Genomic DNA, 25,021 nt, shown 5'->3' with positions numbered 1-25,021 from the left:
TTCCACAAGAGATTTTGGACCAAGTGCTTCAAAGATCCAACACTCGTTGTTTGGACTATGGCTGTGGGATGTGGGAACATGGTAAAGCTGATGCTTTATCTAGCATACATTGTGATGGCTAAGGAAGTAACACATAATCATGATATGAACAAAATTTCAAGCATTTCTATTCAATATACAAATGATCTACATCAGATAAGTTTTAACAGATGCTACGGGAATGTATATGTGCTTGGATGCCTTATGAGTGCAGATATGTGTAGCAGGGTGGATACAACAGGGGATGAATTAGGCATGGTGAATGATAGCAGAGTAATGACAAAAGGCGACGTACGATGGATGCCAATGCATGAGTACTCCCAGGTGCATCCATGCAGGAATCAGTTTGAACATGAAAGGAGTTGTTACCAGGCTAAGGGCTGTAGTTCCCAAAAGAAGAAGATACATCTTTCCCTCAATAAGATGAAGATTTGAGGCACAACTTAAAAGGACAAAAGCAAATTCTCCAATTTGTGCAAGAGAAACGCCTACCAGGAAAGAAGACCTCATTCCATAGCCAAAGGCCCTGGTCACCACACTAATCACTACTATTTTTATTGTAACAACCAGAATGACAGATGCAAGAATATCTACATGGCTCCACAGAAATTGGACATGTATAAGCATTCCAATGCTAGCAAGAAAAAGTGCCGCAAATGGGTTACAAATGGGTTCCACCTGACCTAGTGTATGCTGATCAAAATCAGTGGTTGATATCATAACACCAGCAACAAATGACCCCAACCCAAGACTGAGGCCAAGTTTATCACTGCACCAAGCTAATAATAAGCAAAAAGCCACAGAAGCTAGCTGATAAAGCTCGTTTGTCTGGGAAGACAACTGGCTCATCAACTTCAAGAAACGGGGAACAAATGACCAACACAATATGGATGCAGCAGTCAGGAACACGTACAGCACAAACAACAGTTTTGTTATGGATACAATCCCTTGAATAAGGCCACCATTGCCACCTAAAACTGGAAGCAAAGCAAATAACAAACTAACAACGCAATTATGGAAAATAAGTGTTCCGATTGTGACCTGGCTATGAACAACATTGGTACTATTACACTCCACCGAAAACTTGAGCACCACAGTTGTTGATGACATGGACAGAAAAGCACCAACAAATATGCCCTTTAACAACTTTGCACTGCATAGCACTGCAGTCATGGTATATAAGCACATGAAAATAACAATCTGGAGCAGACCAACAAATATTGCAACAGGCCCAACGGCTTTTAACTTTGCTCTGCTATATTTTGATAATAGTACTGAAATCTTGTACAAATTGCTACTTCAGAGGGTACAAACCAGAAATTCTCCCATTCGGGGAAACCTGAACATAGGGCACTTCCGGATCATCTTGATATAGATGAATATCATTTATTGATATCCCTTTACTAGAAACGAATTTCACAAACCCACTGGAGGTGTGCCTGGCTGGCGCAGACCTTCTCATATCACAAGGTAAAGGGTTTATACTGAAAAAGCTCACTTAGACTAGAAAAGCACCCATAGATTATTTCATAGTGCGAAGCTAATGACAACAATTTCACCATTACAAGAGTAATCATAACAAACAAACATCATGCTTGGTATTTCTTAAGATGGATATTACATCTGCGACTTTATCAACATATTAATGAGGGACCATACCTCTTTTGCAGGGGAAGATGATGTAGCTGGTGGATGGATGCCACAACAATATGGGGTGATGGCAATATCAATAAAACTTCTAAATTGAAAAGAACAGACATTCAATTATTATGATATCATAATATTGAAAAGAAGAGAAAGAAAATAAAAAAAAAAAGAAGAAGAAGAAGAAAGAAAAAAAATGATTAGATTGTGATACTCCCTTTTGCGTATCCTATGATGCCCAACATCACAGTCCCAGACCACTGATTTACGAAGATGAATGTAAGTTCCTCCAGTATGGAGAGGTTGAATAGTCACAGGATTAAGAATCTTGTCCTTTTATCCAAATGATATTTATTGATTTTGGCATGACAACGTGGATGCAGTGGAATCACCATGAGCAACATACATGCGTCCTTATGATAAAAGCATAAGAGAATAACTGTCCTGGAAGTTCCCTTATCACTTATATCAGTGATCCTTAAGAGAAGGATGGAAGCTGGTCCCAAGTCCTGTTGAGCAACTTTTTGATCACCGTGACATTTTAACAGCAACGATGGAATGCCATTGTCTCCATTACTGTAGTATAAGGAACCAAGCAAACATCCTTTCTGACAACCATGACCAATGGCCAGCTTTTGCAGGAAACTTCATTTTGCAGATGCTACAGTGCAGGATTTTGCAAAGGGGTAGCAGAAATGATATGATCAACAGGCCATGGTGCTTATGCTGGGTTTGATGAATGCAGATGGAATGCCAAATGAAAAGTAGTTCTAAACAAAATTGCAGAATAGATTATATAATGTGAGTGATGAAATTGGCTATGATGTTAAACCTGTTCAGGAAAAAGGGGAGGTGCATCACAAAATTCATTCACAAGCATAAAAAAAAAAGAATGCTAACTTCATTAAGTTAGTAATGTTTATAATGCAGTCATGGGCAGGAAAGCCACGATATCACCTATATCACAACCCCTCAGCTTACCTCATTTGTCATCAGGGCAAATTAACCTACCAAACCATCTGTCGAGCTCAGTGACTACACCTAGATCAGCAAACTAGCTTGTGCATATTGAATTTTGACAAGTGTATCACCTCAAGAAAAAAAAATGTGACAGGTTAGTGTAATGCACAAAATTGAGATAAATGGCTGATAGGTAAATCTGAATGAACTGTAAGAGAAAAAGCAATATTAATTCAAGAATAAACCTACCTTACGATATTGGCTGATGGAATCCCAGCCACTAATCCCTTTCATGGTGTAACTCGAACAATTTCACAATTAGTTCAGAACAAACATATATCAAGACCAAATTTCATTACTATATACTAAAAAAAAAGGAACGAATGTAATCTGGACGAATGCAACCCTTTTCATGATATCCTCACCCCTTTGAAGTTTCAACGAAGAGCAAAGGTAAATATTAATCAAGGAAATAAATCCCCAGCTTTATTGGGTATAGATAACAGGGACAAAGCTTTGTTGAATGTTGATGTTTATGGTGGTCATGGTAAAACAGAGATACAAAAACACAGAACGCATGGTATTAAGCAAACAAGGTGAGTTTACATATGAGATTAACCAGAAATTTCCACAGAGTAAATCCGATCTGGTACTAGACCAGATCGGATATTACCGTGAAGGCTATATTCAAATGCAAATTAGTGAGTAAAAAAAAAAATGTGTCTGTTGTCATGCATCCAAAATGAAAATGCAAGTTTCACATCTATTGGAATGTGAATGGAATTAACGATAAAAGGGAAATACTTCTAACGGTAAGCTCAAATGGAATATGGAAGTTGTAATTCCACACCGTGACAGGGTATTATTAATATACAGGGCAACCACAGAATGACGATGGGGACTAAGGGTCTTTAGAACTTGATTATGAGGGACCCCTGAGTGACCCATAATGCCCCTAGTACCATCTCTTGCGGTGATTCTGACCAGGTTCATAACAGATCAATAGGGGGCTCTAAACCATCAAATCATCCGAAAATTAGATATGAAAGGGAGATTAGAACACGAACAAATAATCAAAAGACAATAAAAGGAAGAAAAAAAATGCATAAGAAATTGAAAATCGACAAGAAAACTCCAAAACAGAGACTATCATTAAGATAGAAAGAAGAAAAATATAGATCTAAGTTATGAAAAGTAAATAAAAAAAAAACGGTTGGAATGCAAACATCCCGTTGATATTGCACAAGGGGGGTTGACATCTGCTATATGTAGAATCGACATCCCAATAGTGCTCTAATGAGGCGATTAAACAAAAAAACTAAAAAAAGAAAGGGAAATAAAACTAAATCAAAAATAACAAAGATGAAGGGGAGAGGGAGCCTCTTACCGAATTGTCTTATGCCACTCTGAAGGTTTTCTCCAACCGAACCAGTGTGAGAAGAGGGGAAAGGAGAAATGGAATGAGGTGAACATGGAGGGGTGAAACGCGGATGAGAAGAAGGAAGAAAGGGGAAAGGGTGGAAACGGATCCATGTGAAGGAGTAATGGGGTTTGTTAAATAGGGGAAGAAGGAAAAATCGAGAAGGGATTAGTTGGCGATGAAGGGCTTAGGGAAGATCCGGGCGATGGAGGGTGAGAATGGAGTTTGAGAGTGGAGATTTCCGTTGCAGATGGACAGAGGAGAGAGAGGTGCGCACATGGGGGTTTGGTGATGGCGGGATAAAGGGGGAAGGCGCAATGGATGACCTGTGAGAGGGAGAAGGTCCTGGCCATTCGACCTCTTGCGAAGGGTCCTCAAAGAGAAACCCTAAAGAGTTTTTAACGAGGTCCTTCAGGCTTTTCACACATTTTTCAAAAAGGAGGCTCACTTACCAAGTTTTCTAAAAAAAGGTTTTTCTTTAATAGGATATTTTCAAAAGGAGGTTTTCAAAAACCGATTTTTGTCATATATATATATATATATATATATATTCTTTTTCTTTTTCTTTTTCTTGGCATTTTCCATTTTTTGGTATTTTTGAAATAAAACTATGAAACTAAGAAGAATAAGGGATTTAAAACTATTTCATGATTTTTTTGAGAAATATTTATAAAAGAAGAGTTTTTTATGAAAAGTCAGGGTTATTTTGGGGAAATTTCTTCAGAAAATGGGTTTGGACCCAAGTTTTGAGAAAATATTCGAGTTTTAAACCTCGAATTGAGAAATACAATTCGATGGATCCAAATGGATACCGGACTAACTGTCTGAGCTCTTCAAAAAGTTATTTTGGAAATTTTGAGAATTTGATTTAAAAATTGGATAACGAAGCTCAGATTTGGATCTTGGCAATGGATCCGGATCCGAAATTGAGTCAGATATATAAAATGAATTTAATTTCAGTAAAACTTGAGAAATAAAATGAAATTTAGATTTAAAGGTGACTCAATTACTCAGAAAATGGGGTTAGGGGCAAAAAAGGGATATTTAAAAGATTTTGAAAAATTTGGGGTGTTCACACCGCCCCATCCCCGATCTTTCTAAGGGATGACAAAAGACCAAGGGGAAACGGGCCCCCACCCCGCCTCACCCCCATTTGAACCGGGGATGGAGGACATGAAACGGGGATGGAGGTTGAAATTCATCCCCGTGCGGGGATGGAGGTTCAGATTTTGAGATGGGGCGGGGGTGGAGACCTTGCCCCCGGCCCCTCGCCCCGGTCAATTGCCCTACTTCTGTATAAAGATCTTTGTAGTTCCTTGTTGGATGGTTCAACTGCCAATAGGCCATGAGTTTTTCAAATGTGGTGTGTGTGTGTGTGTGATAAAAGGGTTTCCTTTTTATGAGATTTCTATGGGAACCCATTGTTCCATTTGCCTGCACATGTGAAGTGTGGAGTAATGAAACAAAAATAGAAAAACAGCTCTAAGTATAATTTGCATCAAGGCTTGGGATCGTTAACATCTACCACTATAAAGGATGTCTAAAATGTGTGCATGCGTAGATAAAGGGTATGTTTGATCTCAACTTGGACGGAACAAACAAACATAATAGACATAATGCATGTTCTGGACAAGAAGCTAGGCTCTGTGTCCAACGTTTGGTTTGTTTTACGCTTTGTGGAATGCATGGACACATGAATAATGGGTCAGATAACTTTGTTTTGGATCAGACAACTCTATCCCCTCAACCATACGAGTGTTTTAACATATTTATTGTAGATTTTAGCTTTGGGTATGGATCTCAGATTTGATCTAAAAACTAGAAAATGTTTAAATTTTGAGTAATTTAAGAAAAATAAGAATTGATATTTTTTTATATATAAATGATTTAATCAATGTCATATTACATCTGATTATGAAAGTTTATCATAAAAATATCAAACTCTAAAATCAAATTAACTATAAAAATCAAATTATTAAACCTTAGTAAATTATAAAACCTTAAAATGCAAGAAATAAATCATAAATAAACCAAAAAATCTTGAGCTATAAGAAAAATAAACCATAAAATTAAATAAAAAAGCTTTAATTCAAACCCTAATCAAAGAAAAAAAAAACAGAACTAAGAGACTGACCTGTACCACACTCTATAGGGTTAGGGTTTGGTGATAAATAAGGTCTGATTACAATCCGGGTCGGACATGAAGAGTCCAGTTAATATATGGAACCAGGTATGGTTTGTGAAGTTTCAAACCAGACCTGGGCCCGACCCGAGTTCCAACTAAGATCTGCAATTTTTCATGTAAGAAGAATAAAAATTATTATTTTACTGGGTTTGGTTCATGTAATCCATATAGGATTAGTGTATGGTTTGTCCTATGGTGGATCTGATTGAACTTGGGTACAGGCCCGATACCAATCTCAAATCAGGTCTGGGTAAAACCAAATTCCACGTTGTGCTAATCTGAGTACAAAACTGTGTCCAATCCACACCGACCAAAAAAGTAGCATGCTTGTGTTCAACTTAGATACACCAGCTAGGTTCATCTTCAGCAAATTTTGGACCTACCCAGTTCCAAATCAGACCCACTTGGATTTAGCCTATATTGACTCGAACCTACTTGGATGATCGGGCTGATTACGTTTTTTCATACTAGGCTCAAATTTGATCTACTTAGTCCTGAATATATGGAACCCTTCAAATCAACTTATAGGATCTAAGTTAGGTGTCCAAAACCAACCTAGATCCAGTTTAGACTCATTGGGGTCTGTTGACCTATTTGTATCTGACTCATATCTAATGCACTGTGGTTCAGCTTTTTTTTTCCTGAGGAGTAGATACCTGGTCGTGGCTCTACTTGCGGTACTTACGGTCATTGTCCTGACAGCGTAAAACTCAGTGGGCTTACCCTTTGTCCCCACGGAGTCATCACGCTTCGGCTTGCATAAGGGGTGACACCCATGAGATTTGAACCTAGACCGCTTGCTTAGCGGCCTAAGCCCCATCCCACTATGCCAAACTCCTTTGGGGGAGAGGATTGGGTTTTGTGGTTGTAAACGCTGGGTGAGATTGCTAATCTCACCCAGCGTTTTACAGGATCTGCTCTCCCTTTGGGGCCTGGTTCAGCTTGGATGGTCTTGATCCACTTGGCTCTAACCGAGTTCGAAACGGGAACATTTTTTACCTAAAAAAGTCTCAAATTGTTCCAAAGGAGTTGGTCAAGACCCACCATGGACTGATCTTCATTCAGATCAGGTCTAGTTGATAAACATCAGACCACAGCATTCCATGCCAAATTTGGGTACAATACCTCCAATATTTATTCATATAATCTCCTTATGGTCAAGGTGTTAATGATCCAAACCTGCTTCAAATTGTACACATATTAACCAACTTAATGTTGGGCTCAATGTGGCACCTACTTGGATCCAGCTTGAGTTCGAAATGAACTCACTCCATTATCCAAAGTCAAAACAACTGCACTAAGATCATTTTTATACTAATAAAGAAATAAAGATCCCAATTAAAAAGCAAGGGTTATTTTCAATACAAAATCATGCCCAAAATTTTCTTTCACAATTCAGATTCATACCCAAAAGAATTGGTAATTAAAATGCATACCTCATTTATTTTATAGATAACCAAATGCATACTCAGTCTCTGAGTTGGTCTTTCTTATTTTCACTCAAATTCATGCTTTTATATTTAAGAAAAAGTCGGTTTTATACAAAGAGAGATAGAGACAGAGAGAGAGATGGGCAAAGAGAAGCATATTTAATGAGGATAAAAGTGGTATAGTTTTGAATTTATGAAGTATTGATTATAGCCAAAAGTAGTGGTTAGTAGGGGTGCCAATGGGTCAGCTTTGACTCGGATCCATCCCGTACCAAACCCTATAAAATCTGGGTCAAACACGAAGGAATTAATATATGAAGCCAGGTATGGTTTGTAAAATTTCATATGAAACCCATGCCTGAACTTAGTTGTGATTAAGATACTTAATTTTCATTGTTAAAGGGATAACAAATATTATTTTACTGGGTATGGTAATCCTTATAAGATTAGGGTATGATTTTTTATAGTGGGTTCAATTGGATCCGAGTCTGAACCCAATACCATTATCTCAAATCAAATTTGGTTTGGTTTCACTTAAGTTCAAACCAAACCCGACCGGTTAACACCCCTAATGGCTAGGGGTATGAATTTGTATAAACGAAGATAGTCTAGGCATAATTTTGAATTATAAGGTTTTAGATATGAATTTGAATTATCAATAAAATTTTTGGTCTGCTTTTGTAAAATAAACCAATAATTGAAATTTAAAAATAAAAATGTAATTCAATGAGTCGGCGTAGTCGTTTGAGAAATCAAAGAATCAAATTGATCCTTGGACATATAAAATCTCTTTAATTTAGGTAATTCCATCCTTCTGGGCCCACAGTTTCCTATCCGTTACTGGACATTTTCCACGTTTCATTTAGCATATTTTATGAACAATTTTTACGTTTCATTTAACATATTTTATTTAGCACGGACCCATGCCGAACTCTTTCTTTCTGGGTACTAAAACCGCGTTTTTGACTTCTTGTGGGAGCAATATTCCTGTGATTATTGAAAACCAAAAAAAAAGTTTTCATCATCGTATCCTTCCTCCACTTGAGAATGCAGGAGGAAGGAAGCCTCCCGTTGGCTTCCCCACAACCTTCTTTCCTTGGCATGAGAAATTGGCTGTGGTACCCTCTGTTCCTCAACAGGCAACCCCCTCTGTCCTCTTCCCTCCACTCACCATCTTCAGAGACAAACTTGATGGGGGTCTTCCTTTTCACCTAAATATCTTCTCAATATCACAACCACCATCTCCCTATGACAACTCTTTAACTCCAAATCCTGTTTTGACTGTCACCCCTTCACTCCTGATTCTCTCCTACCCACTATTGAGATTCGGCATAGAAAGATACTGGGAGAGAAAGAGAGAGAGTTTTTTTCCAGATTGAGGAACCCCAGAATCAGTTACTTTGAAGGATCAGAACTCACTTCCTAAATCTTGGTTTGGACACTGTTCCAACCTAAAGTTATTCAATATTAGTTTTTTCTTGTCCAGTCAAACGTTTGAAGACATCACTTTTCCATGAAACTCTTGACTTGGGTTCCCTCCCTCCCATTCAAATCTCGCCACCTTCTCTGACACAGGATATCCTGAGCATCTTTCTCTATAATCCCAGATTCACCATTTTCTCATCTAATCCTGATTTGGGTTCTTTTATTTTCTTTCTTTCTAGAACTTGAGATTTGCTTTCTGGTGATTTGAGATATTGTGTGTTGGAGATGGGTAGCTGTTTCAGTAAACACGGGGCTGCAGCGGCAAAAACCAATGGTATGGCAGAGATAAGGGGCAGAAATGAAGGGGAAGGAAGAGGAAGGGACCATCCCCAACATAATCACTACGAGAATTCAGCCCAATCCAAGATTCCTGTGCCTGAGAGGCCGGCACAGCAACCGGTCCAGGCTTCTCCGTCGCCGGTAAGGCCGTCGCCTTTGCCGTTGCTGCCGCCTGCTGCCCTGAAGCCAAATCCAGCCCCTTTGGCAGATACCATCTTGGGTAAGCCCTTCTCTGATGTGAAGTCCTTCTACACTTTGGGTAAGGAATTGGGGAGGGGTCAGTTTGGTGTTACCTACCTCTGCACTGAGATCTCAACCGGAACTGCTTATGCCTGTAAATCCATATCTAAGAGGAAACTTGTCAATAGAAATGATAAGGAGGATATCAAGAGAGAGATTCAGATACTGCAGCATCTCTCTGGCCAGCCCAATATTGTGGAATTCAAGGGGGCCTATGAGGATAGGCATTCTGTGCATGTGGTAATGGAGTTATGCGCTGGCGGGGAGCTCTTCGACCGGATCATTGCAAAAGGCCATTACTCCGAGCGGGCAGCATCTTCAATTTGCAGGGCAATTGTGAATGTTGTCCACGTTTGCCATTTCATGGGTGTGATGCATAGGGACCTCAAGCCTGAGAACTTCTTGTTGGCAAGGAAGGATGCAAACGCGATGTTGAAGGCAACAGATTTCGGGCTGTCAGTTTTTATTGAGGAAGGTCTGCATCTGAACTTGGTTTTCTGTTTTCCTTTTAAGATGTGGGTGATTTATCTGCATTTGGACGATAGAGTGCTGGTTGGTTTATTGGTTTGTTTCTCATTTTAGTTAAGTGTGCTTTGAGCTCGCACTCTTTCTGAAGATGTATGGTCTATCCGATTGTGGATAAGTAAAATGAGTCTGCATTGCAGTTTGTGTTAGTAATTTAGATTTTTTTTAGATTATTCTTACAAATGATAATAGACGACTGTATATTGATTCTGCTTCTAAGTCATCTTCAGTTAATTTATCCTCATTGTGTTAATCGAAGTTGATGATTGAACAGAATTTTGAGTTATCTATTTATTGGAAACCTTCTTTAATTATAAGTAGTCTCAAAGTGCTTTGGTCGCAATTTTCTTTTTCAAAATCCAATACTGGCTACTTTTGTGTATCAAAGGAATTTGATGGCTTTTGTTTTGCACTTTTGGATCCTACATACACCATGAAACACAATTAGTTGTTATTCTTAATCTAACCATGATACAATGGCCTTTCATGTTGTCACATATTCACAAGTGAGCCGCAGAATTGTTAGGATCTTTTAGCGCTTTGTATTGGTACCATCTCTTGGATAAGAACTTAAACTTGGGTAGAATAGGATATTGAACTTTTCTTGTACCTCTTAATGGACAATTTGCAGTTATATTTTAGATGAATTTCTAAGTTAAGGAAAGAATTGTGACTAAATAGGTAACAGGTGGACTTCTGGGGTGTTAGCATTTCTTGGTTGTGCTGATGGCCAGTGGATACTTGAATGCAGTTGCTTTGGTGAGAGAATGGCTCTTACATCAGTGAATTAAGTGAATGCATTTCCTCATTGGCATTTTGTCTTTCTAAAGTCAGTGTGGACATCCCATCCTGATTTTTTTGTTGTTGATTGTATGTTTTACCATAAAGTTTGAGGCTATTGATTGCATTAGAAACAGACCTAATCAGCTGATTGAAAAGAAAAATATTGGCTAGCTTTATACCAGTATAGTGGTTGCTTATTTCCCAAAACAGTATTAAGGTATAGAAATCTGGGATGCAAGGGAAGATAGTTGACATTGTGGATCATCATCATCAGGCCTCATCCCATCTACAAGGGGTTGACAGTTGATGCACCATGCGGTTGAAAGAAGAACTCATATGTCTATGCATGTGCATTTCTTGCTACTTCTGATTCTAACTATTCACATCCAAAACATATCTCATATTCATTATGAGAATTTTCTGCCTTTCTGCTAGCTGTTTCATCTTGATTTTGTGGTTTGGATTATAAATATATTTGGAGTACTAAAAAGCCTCTTTTTTCTTAGCACGTTTGTAGTTGATTACTGGGGAAATTTCTATGGAGATTTTTTGGCCGATATTTTAATGGTCTATTTCTACTTGATAATCTCTTCTATTGAAAAAGTGTGTTGGTTCCTCTCTTTCTAGTTTTCTTTTCTTCTTTTCCCTTTAACGGTTTACTTCTTTCAGTACAAGCTTTTTGCCTCAAGGATTAGAAAGATATGGATGATTGCTGTGAACCTAATACCTTAAAATTCTGACTCTACACTTCAGGTCAAGGCTTAAGCCTCATAATAATTAATATGCTATATGAGTTGAACATGCACTGAATTTTTTTAGTCTTTCCATTATTTCTGCCACTTTTGATCTTTTAAAATTTGGTCCATTAATATTATAGCGAGATTTGTACAATTGGGAATTATTAAAATATAACTCCTCACCTCTTCTTTAAACTATTAGGTTAGGAGTTGATTCCAGAACCATGTCATAGAGCTTTCTTTTTTTCAAAAAAATGTTCTTATTCCAATATGGAATGTGTGATGGATTTGCTTTTGCTTTTGAAGTTTCTCTTGTGAGATTGCTTTTGGTCAATTTCATTTTTAATCCCAAAAGATACTTTTTCATGCAGTTTACATATTGTTAATGGACTTTAGATGATGGAAATGTCTAGGTGGTTAGAAAGTAAGGACAGGAAGTACTGAGAAGTGTGGACAGCATGGCTGTTTCTTTCATATTAGTTAACATATTGAGAGGAATGACAAAGTATTATGAACAAGTTAGCTTTTTCTGGATGGTAAGTAACCATATATCAGGATAAAGGCAATGACTTCTCTTCATGTGGATATGAGATTAACTATATTTCCAAGTGGCATTCTTGAACATAACTCAGATGATCTTAAAATATTTCCTAACTTTTTCTATTTTTTGTTTCTGAAATTTCTGTTCATCTTTGAATTACCTTCTCCAATCAGTACAAGCTCAACTTTCCATTTGAAAGAATTACCTCCTAATTTCCATCTCTTTTCTTTTGATTTCATGAGCCAATCTATGTTTTTTTCCTTCCTGTAATATTAGTATCAGCACTTCTATGGCTTATGTATCATATGATATATGGTTGGAAAATGATTAAAATAATAAAAATAAACGATGTTGAGAAGATATCTTATATTTGTATGAGAATCTAAGGCTTCTACTTTTCCTGTATAAAAGTTTGATTTTTAACTTTCTTATTTTACTTTTTTTGAAAATTGAAGTTGATATTCTGCTGCCAATTTGTTCTTAACTAGTTAATTCACAACGCACTTCGCTGATTGATCTTTTTTCACTTGGATCATTCTTTGGCAGTGTCTGTGTAATTGTTTTACTGTTTGAATAGGCACCCAAGAAGCAGATTGAACAGTTTGCTTATACTGACTTTGTTGATTTATATTTCATGGGGTTGAATATTTTCTGTGGGCTTCATTGTTTATAGATTCTGCCCTGTTATCTTGCTCCTCAGAGAATGCTTGACTAGTTCCTTCTATTTACGCCTTAATAGGTGCATCAATATGTTTGACACTATTAGCATGAAAGTAGCCTTGAGAATGTCAAAGACTAAAAAAATATTGACATAATGTAGAGTATATTGATAAAAATTGCGGATCTTTTAATATGAAGCGTCCTTAAAGAATTTCATGAAGTGCAATGGAAATTGTTGGGAGGGTGATAACTATCATATATTATCTAACTAAAAGTTATGGAAAAACATTTGATATAAAGGTCTTGGTTGCTTCTAAAAACATCAGTTATGGTGTTCCTCTATCTTGTTTTATTCATCACACAAACTTTAAGGTGTATTTGCATAATCATATGCTTGTTAATAGCTCTACTATAAAGGTGGCAAAACTTTGTGAAGAAAAAACCAATCATTAAAGGAGGTTTAAGCTACCCATTTATCTTAGATAAGCTTTAACCAGTTCAAATTCAAATAGAATGGCTTTGTAGGAACTAATTGTTGTGGTTTTGATAAACAGATAAAGTGCTTAATCACTTAGGATAAAATTAAGGGATAAAACAAAGCTTAGATGACCATTTTTAGAACTCTGACCCATCTGGGGTTATTCTTAATTAGATGCAAGTCCGACCTGTTCTAAATGTAAATATCCAAAATAAAAAGAGAAAAAAAAAATGTTGTTGAGAGTTGAGAAAATTGGAAACTTAGATGATTTTGCATGGGTTTGCAAATTCATGAAGATGTTGATCATGAAGATAGAGAGATCCTCTTAAAGTCACTATGTAAGATCACCCTCAGGTTTTACTTATGCACTAGCTGGTGCCATTCTTCTCCATCCTATTGAGCTTTTTCAAATGCTCCATTTCCTCTTTGTTGAAGCATACAATTGAATCCGATTGGCAAAGAAGATACTAAGGTATGGTTTGACAAAACTTTGCTTATCTCAAGCAGTGTTGCAGCACTTATATGAGTTGAAAGCTTCCAAGTATTAAATATCTTGAATAGAGCTAAAGTGATTCTCAGTCTCATCTTCTTCTTTAATTGTCTCCTAAGCCACAAGGATTCAGCCAGCAGGGTGCCGCACCCGCGTCGACGCGACGCGACTCGGCTGCGGCACCTGGTGTGGTCAAATCGACACTGGGTGTGGTCAACGCACCTAGGGTCTTAACAGTCCAATTCTGGACTTAAAAAAAAACTGATGAAATGGGGCTGGGAGGGTGATTAGGGAAAAAAAGTCACCCCCCCCCCTCCCAAAGCCTCCTCTTCTCCTCTGAGCCATCTTCGGTGCAGCAACTCCAGGTCTCTCTCTCTCTCTCTCTCTCTCTCTCTCTCTCTCTCTCTCTCTCTCTCTCTCTCTCTCTCTCTCTCTCTCTCTCTCTCTCTCTCTCTCTCTCTCTCTCTCTTCTCAGCTGCCGGGAAAAAGCAGAGGCGGGAGGCAGCTCTGCCTCCCGTTCGGTCAACACACAAAGGGAGATGTCGGATTGCCGGGAAAACCCCAAAGAGGAGGATCGCGGTGGACGAGCTTCTGGGGTTGCTAGAAAAGGCAGAGCAGACGGTGGAGTCTGCTGCTTTAGGCAGTGGCTGTGGCCGTTGTCATAGAAAAAGAAAGGAGAAGGGTGACAGGGTGTCTGGGGTTACCAAAAAAGCAGAGCAACAGAGAGGGATGTCGGTGGTGTCCCTCTCGTCCGGCTCACCTCCAAGAGGCAATGGATGGTGACAAGTGCGGCTGGGCTGTTGGTGGTGGCACCGATTGTGGTCGGCGATGCTGCCACCGGTGGTCCGCCCACTGAGAGGGAGTGAAGCCGGGTGGTGGAGTGTCGGGTGGTCACGGGGTGGCCTCCGTGAACCACGAGAGAGAGGGAGAGAGATATGGTAAGGGGGTGACTTCATGAATGAGAGAAAAACAAAGGGGAGGGGGGTATTTATAATGTTTTTTTTAGGAGAATAAAAGGGAAAAAGAGGGAAATCATGGGGGGTGGATTTTTTTGAATTTCCTTTTTTTTGAATTTTAAGGTGGGGGTGAGAAATTCAAGTTTTGAATTTCATGAAATTGAGAGAGAAAAGAGTTGGGAATTGGGTTTTGGATTTGGTGAGACCCATTTGGGTCTCATTAAATCCAATCAAATCTATATATATTCACATATAATATAATATATATATATATAATTGTAGATTGTTAATTTGATTTATTGCTTGCATGATGAATTGATTTGATGATATTATCATAATTGTTTTTTATTTTATTAATGTTACTGTTAAAAATTATATATATATATATCCTCCCGCACCCCCGCACCCAAGTTTTTTTAAAGTGCCGCATCGCCGCACCCGCACCTATGTGACATAGACTGTCTCTTTCCTTGTCATTTCCATTCTTTAGATATGCTGAAAATGTTCATATACTTATGAAGAACTGTCTGGTTATTTCTTTTTTTCTCAGTCTTATGTCTTCATTTGTATTTATCCCTGAAAGGTTGTTAATTGTTGTGCTGAAGTTTGAAGCCACCGTTGAGTAACGTGATGCAATTCATCTACTTTATAAACAAATAAAGGGAAAGAAAAGTTGTGGCATATATTAGATATATTGCGATAGAAACGATAAAAGTAAAATAACGATACTGATTGCTCAGATTGCTAGTTCCTATTGGCACTTGTCAAAACAATGAATTTTATGTTTTTATTGGACATTCCTTGTGTCTAAAGAAATCTATTCACTAATGTATTGCCCAGCTTTGTGGGAAAGATCAACTGTGAACATTGGTTCTTATGTCCTTGTAACTGTATAGTTTGACAGATTATGAAGCAATACAATTTGGATTATGGCTTAAAACTTCGTCAAGTGCTTGTTTCAGTTGGCAGGCAAAGCATATCTCAATGATTCATTTACAAAAAAAAATCACCTCAATAAAGTTTTAAACTTTGGAGTTTCATGTTACATGACAGTTGAGGCTATTGAAATGTGAAGACAGATCACTTGGAAACCAATCATGTAGTTTCCTTTGATCAAATGAAGTGGTTCATAGACTTGCCATTCAAATAGTTGCTAGTCTTGGTCCAGGGGCTTTTACTTTTGTGCCTGTACCACCCCCCCACCCCCCCACCCCTCCAAAAAAAAAAAAACCTTTTATTTTCCCTTTTTGTTATTGAGGGGGTAGGGATTGTCATTTCATATGCAGAGGTACATGTTATTGTCATTTGCTTCAAGATATTCATGCTGACTGTTGCATTAATGGAAATCATTTCAGGAAGAGTGTACCGAGATATTGTTGGCAGTGCCTATTATGTTGCTCCAGAAGTCCTCCGACGGAGTTATGGAAAGGAAATAGATGTTTGGAGTGCAGGAGTTATTTTATATATTCTGCTTAGTGGTGTACCTCCCTTTTGGGCTGGTAAGGATAACAAAAATGAACATTAATTATAACTTGAAAATGCACTAAAAAACTACTATTATTTAGGGGTGTCTATGGGTCTGTTTTGACCCGAACCCGGCCCATAACAAACCCTATAGGGTCAGGGTTTGGTGTTAAACAACAAGGTCCGATTAGAATCCCGAGCAGTTTCACAGAATCTGATTAATATATGGAGCTGGGTATGGTTTATGAAATTTCATACCAGACCCAGACCCGACCTGAGTTTCGACTAAGATTCACAACTTTTCAATGTAAAAAAGAAAAAAAAATATTATTTTACAGGGTATGGTCCTGGTCTAGTTCATGTAATCCTTATAGGTTCCTGGTATGGTTTCTCTTATGGTAAGTCTGATTGGACCTGATACTAGCATCTTAAATCAAACCTTGATTGGTCCCACCTGGGTCTGGACTCTGAACCAAACCTGATCCATTGACACCCCTACTATTATTGTTATCATTCCTGGATATAGGATTGAAGTTCCTTTTCATTGATAAGTGCATGCTGGATTTTCAGAAACGGAGAAGGGCATATTTGACGCTATCCTACAGGGAGAGATTGACTTTGAAAGTCAACCATGGCCATCCATATCGAACAGTGCAAAAGATTTGGTACGAAAGATGTTGACTCAGGACCCAAAAAAACGAATTACTTCAGCACAAGTACTTGGTGAGTAATGATTTCTGAACTACACTTTCCATAACCTTAAACATATCCTTTTTGACATTCTGATATTTGTTATGGCTGATGAACCAGAACACCCATGGATAAGAGAAGGTGGGGAAGCATCTGACAAACCTATAGATAGTGCAGTTCTTTCAAGGATGAAGCAATTCCGGGCAATGAACAAGCTAAAGAAACTTGCATTAAAGGTAGTGCTGTCTGAGTTTTCTTCACCAATCTTCTGTAATAGTATTTGAGGTAGTGCCGTAGTGGTGTTTGTATTAGTATTTAACCCCTGATTCTCTTCTGGGTTGATGATCACTTTGAATTGACTCATATCACTCGGGAAAGTTCGGGTTCTTTCTAAACAAATGCAATGAACCAGTAAATTTCTATTCATGCATAGTTAATAAATTGCTTTAAAGTGAATAGATTTTAATGATGGAAAACAGTAATTTGTTTTCAGTTGGTCTGAGTTGATCATTCGATATGTTGTCTAAGCTAGCTTGTCATGTTTGACAATATAGAAAGTGTTGGGCCACTCATGGTTGCCCAAGCAAATACTAGTCTCTGATACATTTGAAATCATAATGAGATGTGCTTGGTTGATCTTTTTCCTCCAGGTAATTGCTGAAAATCTCTTAGAGGAGGACATTAAAGGGCTGAAGGCCATGTTCACCAACATAGATACTGATAAAAGTGGTACAATCACATATGAGGAGCTGAAGACTGGACTGGCTCGCCTTGGATCAAGGCTTTCAGAGGCTGAAGTCAGACAACTCATGGATGCGGTAAGAGACTAAAAAATCCAATACACAGTAGATCTGTTTGTGTAATTTCTTTGTTAATGTTCACTTATTGTTGGTTGTCAGGCTGACGTAGATGGGAATGGCACAATTGATTACATAGAGTTCATTACTGCCACAATGCATCGGCACAAACTAGAAAGAGAGGAGAATTTGTTCAAAGCTTTTGAATATTTTGACAAAGATAAGAGTGGGTAAGTTGATGATGGGCGGTTTCCTTGTTAATAAAAAAGAAAAAGGATGGCGGCTTTATAAAAATGAAGCAATTCTAGCTGCAATTTTACTTCTACTGGGGATTTTTTATTGTATACTTATTTTTCTATTTATGCTTATTTGCATTGTTGACTGCCTTAAAGGTTTATAACAAAAGATGAATTGGAAATTTCCATGAAGGACTATGGGATGGGGGATGAGGCATCTATTAAGGAAATCATAGCAGAGGTGGACACAGATCATGTAAGTTCTTTTGAAATGAAAACTCAGCAAGTTCTGATATCACAATGTAGCAAATTTATGATGTTCTTATGATTTGCAGGATGGCAGGATCAACTATGAAGAATTTTCTACAATGATGAGAAGTGGAGGTGCTCAGGAAAATATTGCAAGCAAAATTCTGTAATTTGAAGGTGTGCATGTTTCATGGAGTTGTTATAAGACACCTGAGTTGCGTTATGCCTGTTTCTTCCAAAGGCAACATTTTGGCTTGCTAACATTCATGGCAACTTTTTCCTGATGCAATTGAATACAAGGATTTCCTGGTGAATTTTGAAAGTTATGAAGATTAAGCTATGTTATGCATATTCCTCTCGGTATGGTCATCCAAATTTGAAGCAGGGTGTAGGGCTAGCAGCTTCAAGGGTGAGAATGTTTGGAATTACTTCTGTATTCTTTTTTAACCGTTGGTTTTGTTTGAAGGATGTGAATAGATTAGTTGTAATGTTTATCATGTGATTGCGGGTTCACTTGTTGATTTGTTGCTCGTTGTTGAGACCAGCATGGTAAGACCAACTTGTATGATACTTTCAATCTTTTTCCTTTTCTTTTTTACTTCATCCATGAATTGGATTTCCTTAAACCGTGGTGTAACGTTAATAAGATGAATATCAACTTTAATTTTTAGAAAGGATTTGATAGCTCATTGCCTTGTTTTCTGGCGTAAATTTCTGGAAAGAAAGCTATGATCACAGGCAAGACCTTGAGATTTTTCCTTTTCTTGCTCTGAAACTAAGTTTAGTGTGTATTATATGATTATTTGTTACCAACCGATCACTTTGGAACATATCAGAGAGAAGCACATTTCATATCTGGTCTCTAGGAAGGCTTGTTTTGGGTTCTGCAATAGCTTTCATTTTGAAGCCAAGGTGCCAGGGTTGCTTCATTGTTGATGATTAGATGCTCGGGAGAGCAAATTGCAAGCAAACCTTTGCTATGCTAGTATAATGAATATAGGGTCATTTACATATAGTCTTATGCTTAGCCACCTCAGATTTCAGATATTTAAGATAAATGTCTAAATCTTTAAGAAATTACTCGGATGACTCCTGAGTTATTTCCATTCCTTTGACTATGGTTAACTCTGAAGAGCAACTAAGATGGTGGCTTTTGAGAGAATGAAGATGGTGATCTTGTTGATTTTTAGAAAAGTTGGTACATAGAGATTGTAAAAGGCATGTGATTCATATGGGATGGTCATATTGTATTAACCATCTGAGAGAGAGAGAGAGAGGGTGTGTTACAATTAGCGGTGCACAAAGAACCGAGCTAGCTCAAGCTCGTCCATAAAAGTAAATGAGCCAAGATTGTACAAATCCAGGCTTGATCTACATAAACGAGCTGAGCTTGAACAAGGCACTAAACTTGATAAAGCTGGATTAAGCTTGTGAAAATTGTATATATAAATATGTTTGTAGAAAAAAATTAAAAGTGTTTCTCTAACCGGTAGTGTTTTGGACATCTCCATGAAAGGTTCAAGTCTCCTGTTATTAAAACTTTTCACGTTACACAATAACCTTGCCCGTCTTTTTAGAATATATTTCTTTTTTTATCATAATCGGCAAAACAGGCCAGCCTAGCCTACCCGTGAGGCAGTTGTCCACTTTTTGGAGAGGTTGGAGATCAAATCCCACATTTTCCCTTTAAAAGTGAACGATGAAAAACTTTTTAAAACTCGGGTTAAGCTCGGCTTGGCTCGTGCTCGGAACCTAGTCTGAACAAGGTTGTTCCAGCTCGGCTCCAAGCTTGAACAGGGGTATTTTTGAGTGAGTCAAGTTCGAACTTAGGCTTGACTCAAACTCGACTTGTGTGCATCCCTACCTACAATTAAGGGCAAGTAGGGGGTTGTCAATGGGTCGGGCCTAGGTGAATCTAAACCCAGACTTGATTTGAAATGATGGTACCAGGTCTGGACTTGGGTCTAATCGGACTTACTATAAGAGAAACCATACCCCAATCCAATAAAGATTCCATGAACCAGACCAAGACTATGCCCAGTAAAATAATTTATTTTACATTGAAAATTTGTGTATCTTAGTTGGAACTCGGGTCGGGGCCTGGTCTGCTATGAAATTTCATAAACCATACTTGGATCCATATATTAATCGGACCCTTCAGGTCTGACCCAGATTTTATAACTTTATATTTTTAGTATATAATATATATTTTAGATATAGCATATATATTTAGATTATATTCAGTTTATTTATATAATTATAAATTATAAATTAATACAAACTTGTATGTACAGAGGTAAAATGGCATGTTTAGGTGTAGGGAGGGCAAAATGGAGTGTCCGTGTGACAGCTCACAAGGAGAAGGGGTTGGAAATCTGAAGGAAGTGTGAAAAGCACAATATAGAAGCTTTTGAATGGTATGCATTTGTAAGAATTATCTGATGATCATGTGGGACAGTACAGAGCCATTGTGTATTAACTGAAGTAAACAATGCTACCGCTTTCATGGTCTTTCAATCTCAATACTGGTTTTAGGGTTTTCTAGAGAAAATGTTGATTTTAGGGTCATTATGGTTTGGAAGTTCAAGATAGCTTTGCTTTCTTCTAAAACTGTTTTTCAATTTGTGTCTAATCTTGATGTCTTTTCAGGGAATTTTTTTTTCTCCTCTAAAATTCTCACTGCCTTGCTTGTGATTCCATAGTCCCATGCAACACCATCAACCAATTCGACTTGATTCCATACTTCCATTTTATACGTTTAGCATGAGGTTTTAATCATCTCTAAATAGTAGAATAATATGAGGGACACTAACTAAATATCGATTATATCTTTTGGTAATGCTGCCTCAATTCTTGAAATATTTCTCATATATAAGTGGCTCCAGCCTTTCTTGGTTCTTGTAATCAGTGTTCAATCAGATGCTGCTGCCGGATGTTGCTATTCATATTCTGCAATTGTAAAACCCAGTTGAAAAAAAATGGACCCGGGTCGGGTCCAGACCCGACCCAGATCCAACCCGTGCCCAGCCCCTCGAAAGAGGCTTTCAGGGGGGCTGACATCCCACAGAGGGGGGGGGGGGGGATCGCCAGCGACACAGGGGGCGGCTGTATGTGCATCCCCTTATAAAAGGGCGAGAGGGGAGAGAGGAAGGCTTATGATCCTCTCCCCTGACCCCCGACTCTCTCTCTCTCTCTCGACTCTCTGCATCTCTCCCTCGTTTCCCTCGCTCTCCTCTCCAGTGAGCCCCGTCGGTGAGCTCCCTTTCCAACGACCCTCACCCATCGGCTCTCTCTCATCTCCCCTCTCTGGCAAGATCCCATCTCGGCAACCACCTCCCCGACGACCTACCACCTCCCCTGCGACCTCCCTCTTCTCTGGCACCCTCAGATGAGTCCCCTCCCTCTTGCTGCCTCCTTTCTCGTCAGCTGCAGGCAGGGGCCAAAGGACCCCTGCTTGTTTTTCCAAAGCATCGACAGGGACCCCTGGCCCCTGCCCAGATAATTGTCGAGGTCGACAGGGGCCTTTGCCCCCCCCCCCCCACCTCCTTTTTTTTTACCCCTGCTCTTTTTCTCAATGATCGACAGGGAGTTGGCCCCTGCCTCCTCTTTTAAAAGCCGCAGGGGGGCTTTGGCCCTGCGCTCCCTCTCTTTGCTCATTTTTGGCCCCTGCCCTTTTTACTTTTTCGGCAGGGGCCATCGATCCCTGCCCTTCTCTTTCTGGTAGGGGCTGATGGCCCTTGCCCTTCCTTTAAAACCAGTAGGAGCCTTCGGCTCCTTCCTCTCTTTTTGGAAACCCAGCAGGGGTCGATGGCCCCTGCCCTTCTTTAAATATCCGGCAGGGGCCGATGGCCCCTGCACCTGTTTCCTTTGGTGGCATGGGTCATTGGACCCTACCCCGTTCTGTTTCAAGTCGACAGGGACCATTGATCTCTGCCTTATATTGTGAAGAAGCTGAGTCTCCTCTCTGCCTTTGCTCGTTTATTTGCCTTCTAAAAAGTCATGTTTTTGCAGTTACGTAATGAAGCTCGTACGCGCCCCGTGAATCGAACCTGCAATCACTTACGTTCGCAGACGACCTCTTTCTCGCAACACTCCGAGATATGAAAAATTGCACAAGGACTTAAATAACTGAACCAAGCTTAAATAATTAAAGACCAGAAGAATTAAAATATATACTTACATACGTATAAGTATATAAGTATGCCCTTAGCTCAAGGATGCGGTTTTGCGATCCTTGTCCTTTACTTACATATTTCTCTGCCTTCTGTCTTTAAATTTGCCATTGCGCTTTGCGCCCAGGCTTTTATTTTTGCATTTACTACTTTCTGTCTTTTAGCTCAAGGATGTGGTTTCGCGATCCTTGTCCTTTGCTTTCGCATTTCTTGTTCCCTGTTTGCCATCGTGTTTCGCACCTAGGCTTTTGCTTTCGCATTTCCTGTTTTCTATCTTTAAATTTGTCATTGCGCTTCGCGCCCAGACTCTTGTGTTTTTACATTACTGTTGTTGTTTTCACCTTGCTATCACACACATTATCCTGTAGCATTTCTTCGTACGGAGTTTCATAGTTTCAAACTCAGGGAACGTGCGCAGGCTTGCACCTCTCTCGCTTCTGCGACTGATGAATAGCAAGGTTTAAACTTTGCAACCTCGATGATGGAAGGGGTCCTTTGTAAGAACCCTGATTCATCGATTGAACACTTTTACCATTAATACTAGAGGCTTTGGGTATTGCGCCATCACAGTTGGTTTTCCCAAATCAAAGCGTTCGGAAGGAGTAGTTTTTCTACTCTGTTTAGTATTTTTGATGTAGCTCGAGATTTTCCAAAATCTGGGGCTCGAGTAAGCTTTTGAGCGTAATTTTCTCATGTGAAATTTGCATTCACTGTTCATCGTTATCAGTGTCAAAATTTATGTTGCATGTTGACACTATGATAACGAATGCGAGATTCGAGAAAATCGTATGCCATAAGTTGGCACATGATTTTGGTCTTTTCTAAAGTTTAGAATGATGACATTATATCTTTGCAAATTATGTTGTTGAGGCTCCTATTGAGGACTTAGAACCCTTCCTCGTATCGTGCTCATAGACATGCATGTCATGTGAGTAATACAATGGATGTTTGAGACGGTCATACTAGTTCGACATGTGCTATGAGCACATTGGTAAACCATATTACAGATTGATTGTTTTTCGCCTTCACAGGTAAGATGCTTGATTGGGTCAAAAGACCAGAGCATGTAGAATGGGTCGTTGGTTAAGTAACCCCTGATACACCCATTTATTTTTTGTTGTCTGTCAATGGAGAGGACAGATTAGTACACACACTTTGATGGACAGGTTATTAACAACCATTCTACGAGCAAAGACTCGGTGTCCCCAATCATCGGAGTTAGGGGGTGAGACTACCAGACATTATCCTATGTGGTAGATCTTTTGGACTTCTACAAAAGTAGGATGCATCCGTAGCCACGAATGCCTTTGGGGAATCCTCTCTCGGCTAACGGTTGTCCCCTTAGGAGCGGACTCAACTAGCTTTTCGGGTTATTCAAAATACATAGAATAACAGACGCCCGAACTAGTCTCACTTGTTTCTACAAATCGTGTCTGTGTGTACCTGCAGGCCAGTTAATGATGAAATATAAAGTAACTTGTACACTCTACCTAATAAGCATAGAATTGTTGTTTTGCTTAATGCTCAGTGATTTTCCATTCATTGTTAAATGCTTTGATATAATGTATAGCATGTGCTAGTTAGACTTTCACCCATGCTAGTAAACTGCTCATGTTAATTCAATAATTGCTTAGTTACTCATCATGCATAATTAATTATTTATGCTTCTTTCAGACATTTCTGTCTACTTGTGCACCTACTAGTTTTTTATGAAACTAACCCATTTTATGGGTACATGTGATGATTAGATGCTTAGCAGATGATGGCGCGATTGCGAGATGTCTTCAGGATCCACTGTTATCACTCACAAATCTTGTCCTGATTGTTTTGGGTTTTTGTTATGGATTTCTTAAGAAAATCCAAATTTTGTACAACTTGAAATTGTTTATAATACGAATGTTTTCATCTAGATATTTACAAGCTATGCCTTTGTCATTTGTGCGCTTTTAGCTAACGTACCCAAGATTGTCGAATTGTCATCTTTTCTTTTAAAGACATGTTTCCGTTGAATTTATAAATAAACTCTGAAAAGAAAAAGGAATCTCTAGTCTTCTAAACCGCTTTAAAAAAGTTATAAGTTTGAAATTTTGGGGCGTTACAACTTTGGTATCAGAGCCGAAGGTTTACAGTGATTCTTGGACATCTGGCATCTGCATCGCGCTGTAAGTAATGTCTTTTCCTATTCATGTTTTTACTATTAAACTTAAGCATACCTTACATGGATATTTGTGGTCTCTTGTTTAAAGAATATGAATCCTTCGGACGGTGCGGAGTACATACCAAGCAGAGATGCACGACGGATGTGTTGCCGTTCAAGAAGGGGAAGGAACCCTACTACTTCTTGTCACGACCGTGAAGGGTCCCGAGCTAAGTTTTGGGCAAGAAGGCAGAATCCTCCTACTTTTGCGGATTCTTGGAGATTTACGCTGCCAAATGCTTACCAAGCACCACTTGCTGCTACTTGGGCATCATTGCACTATCAGGATAGGGGTCACGTCCCATGGCACGTTTATGCTAACCATTCCGGTGAGTTAGTGCCTCTCGAAATACAAGTTCCCTTA

The 25,021-nt window shown here is 38.9% G+C and overlaps 1 protein-coding gene and 1 pseudogene across 1 annotated transcript; one reads left to right on the top strand and one right to left on the bottom strand.

Annotated features, from left to right (window-relative positions):
- Positions 1 to 288: 288 nt before the first annotated feature.
- Positions 289 to 7,068, bottom strand: LOC149822869 (K(+) efflux antiporter 5 pseudogene; annotated as a pseudogene).
- Positions 7,069 to 8,601: 1,533 nt separating this feature from the next.
- On the top strand, positions 8,602 to 18,962 carry LOC149822868 (calcium-dependent protein kinase 2-like). Its single transcript, XM_089980129.1, has 8 exons — positions 8,602 to 10,157; positions 16,208 to 16,351; positions 16,887 to 17,039; positions 17,127 to 17,242; positions 17,657 to 17,824; positions 17,906 to 18,033; positions 18,196 to 18,295; positions 18,375 to 18,962. The coding sequence occupies exons 1-8, from the start codon at positions 9,389 to 9,391 to the stop codon at positions 18,456 to 18,458; spliced, it is 1,662 nt and encodes a 553-aa protein (XP_089836255.1). The 5' UTR covers positions 8,602 to 9,388; the 3' UTR covers positions 18,459 to 18,962.
- Positions 18,963 to 25,021: the final 6,059 nt, after the last annotated feature.

The sequence above is a fragment of the Nuphar pumila genome, chromosome 11 (genome assembly GCF_984573655.1).
Source record: "Nuphar pumila chromosome 11, dmNupPumi1.hap1.1, whole genome shotgun sequence".
In the NCBI taxonomy this organism is placed as follows: Eukaryota; Viridiplantae; Streptophyta; class Magnoliopsida; order Nymphaeales; family Nymphaeaceae; genus Nuphar; species Nuphar pumila.
Note: the sequence above shows the minus strand (reverse complement) of the source record. Positions and strands in the feature narration are given on the sequence as shown.

What these genes read in the sequence shown, in the direction of transcription:
- LOC149822868 (XM_089980129.1), top strand. Translation starts at nt 9,389, where the DNA reads ATGGGTAGCTGTTTCAGTAAACACGGGGCTGCAGCGGCAAAAACCAAT. An exon ending in TGTACCTCCCTTTTGGGCTG is followed by an intron (nt 16,352 to 16,886) that starts GTAAGGATAACA and finishes CTGGATTTTCAG; the next exon opens with AAACGGAGAAGGGCATATTT. An exon ending in TACTTCAGCACAAGTACTTG is followed by an intron (nt 17,040 to 17,126) that starts GTGAGTAATGAT and finishes CTGATGAACCAG; the next exon opens with AACACCCATGGATAAGAGAA.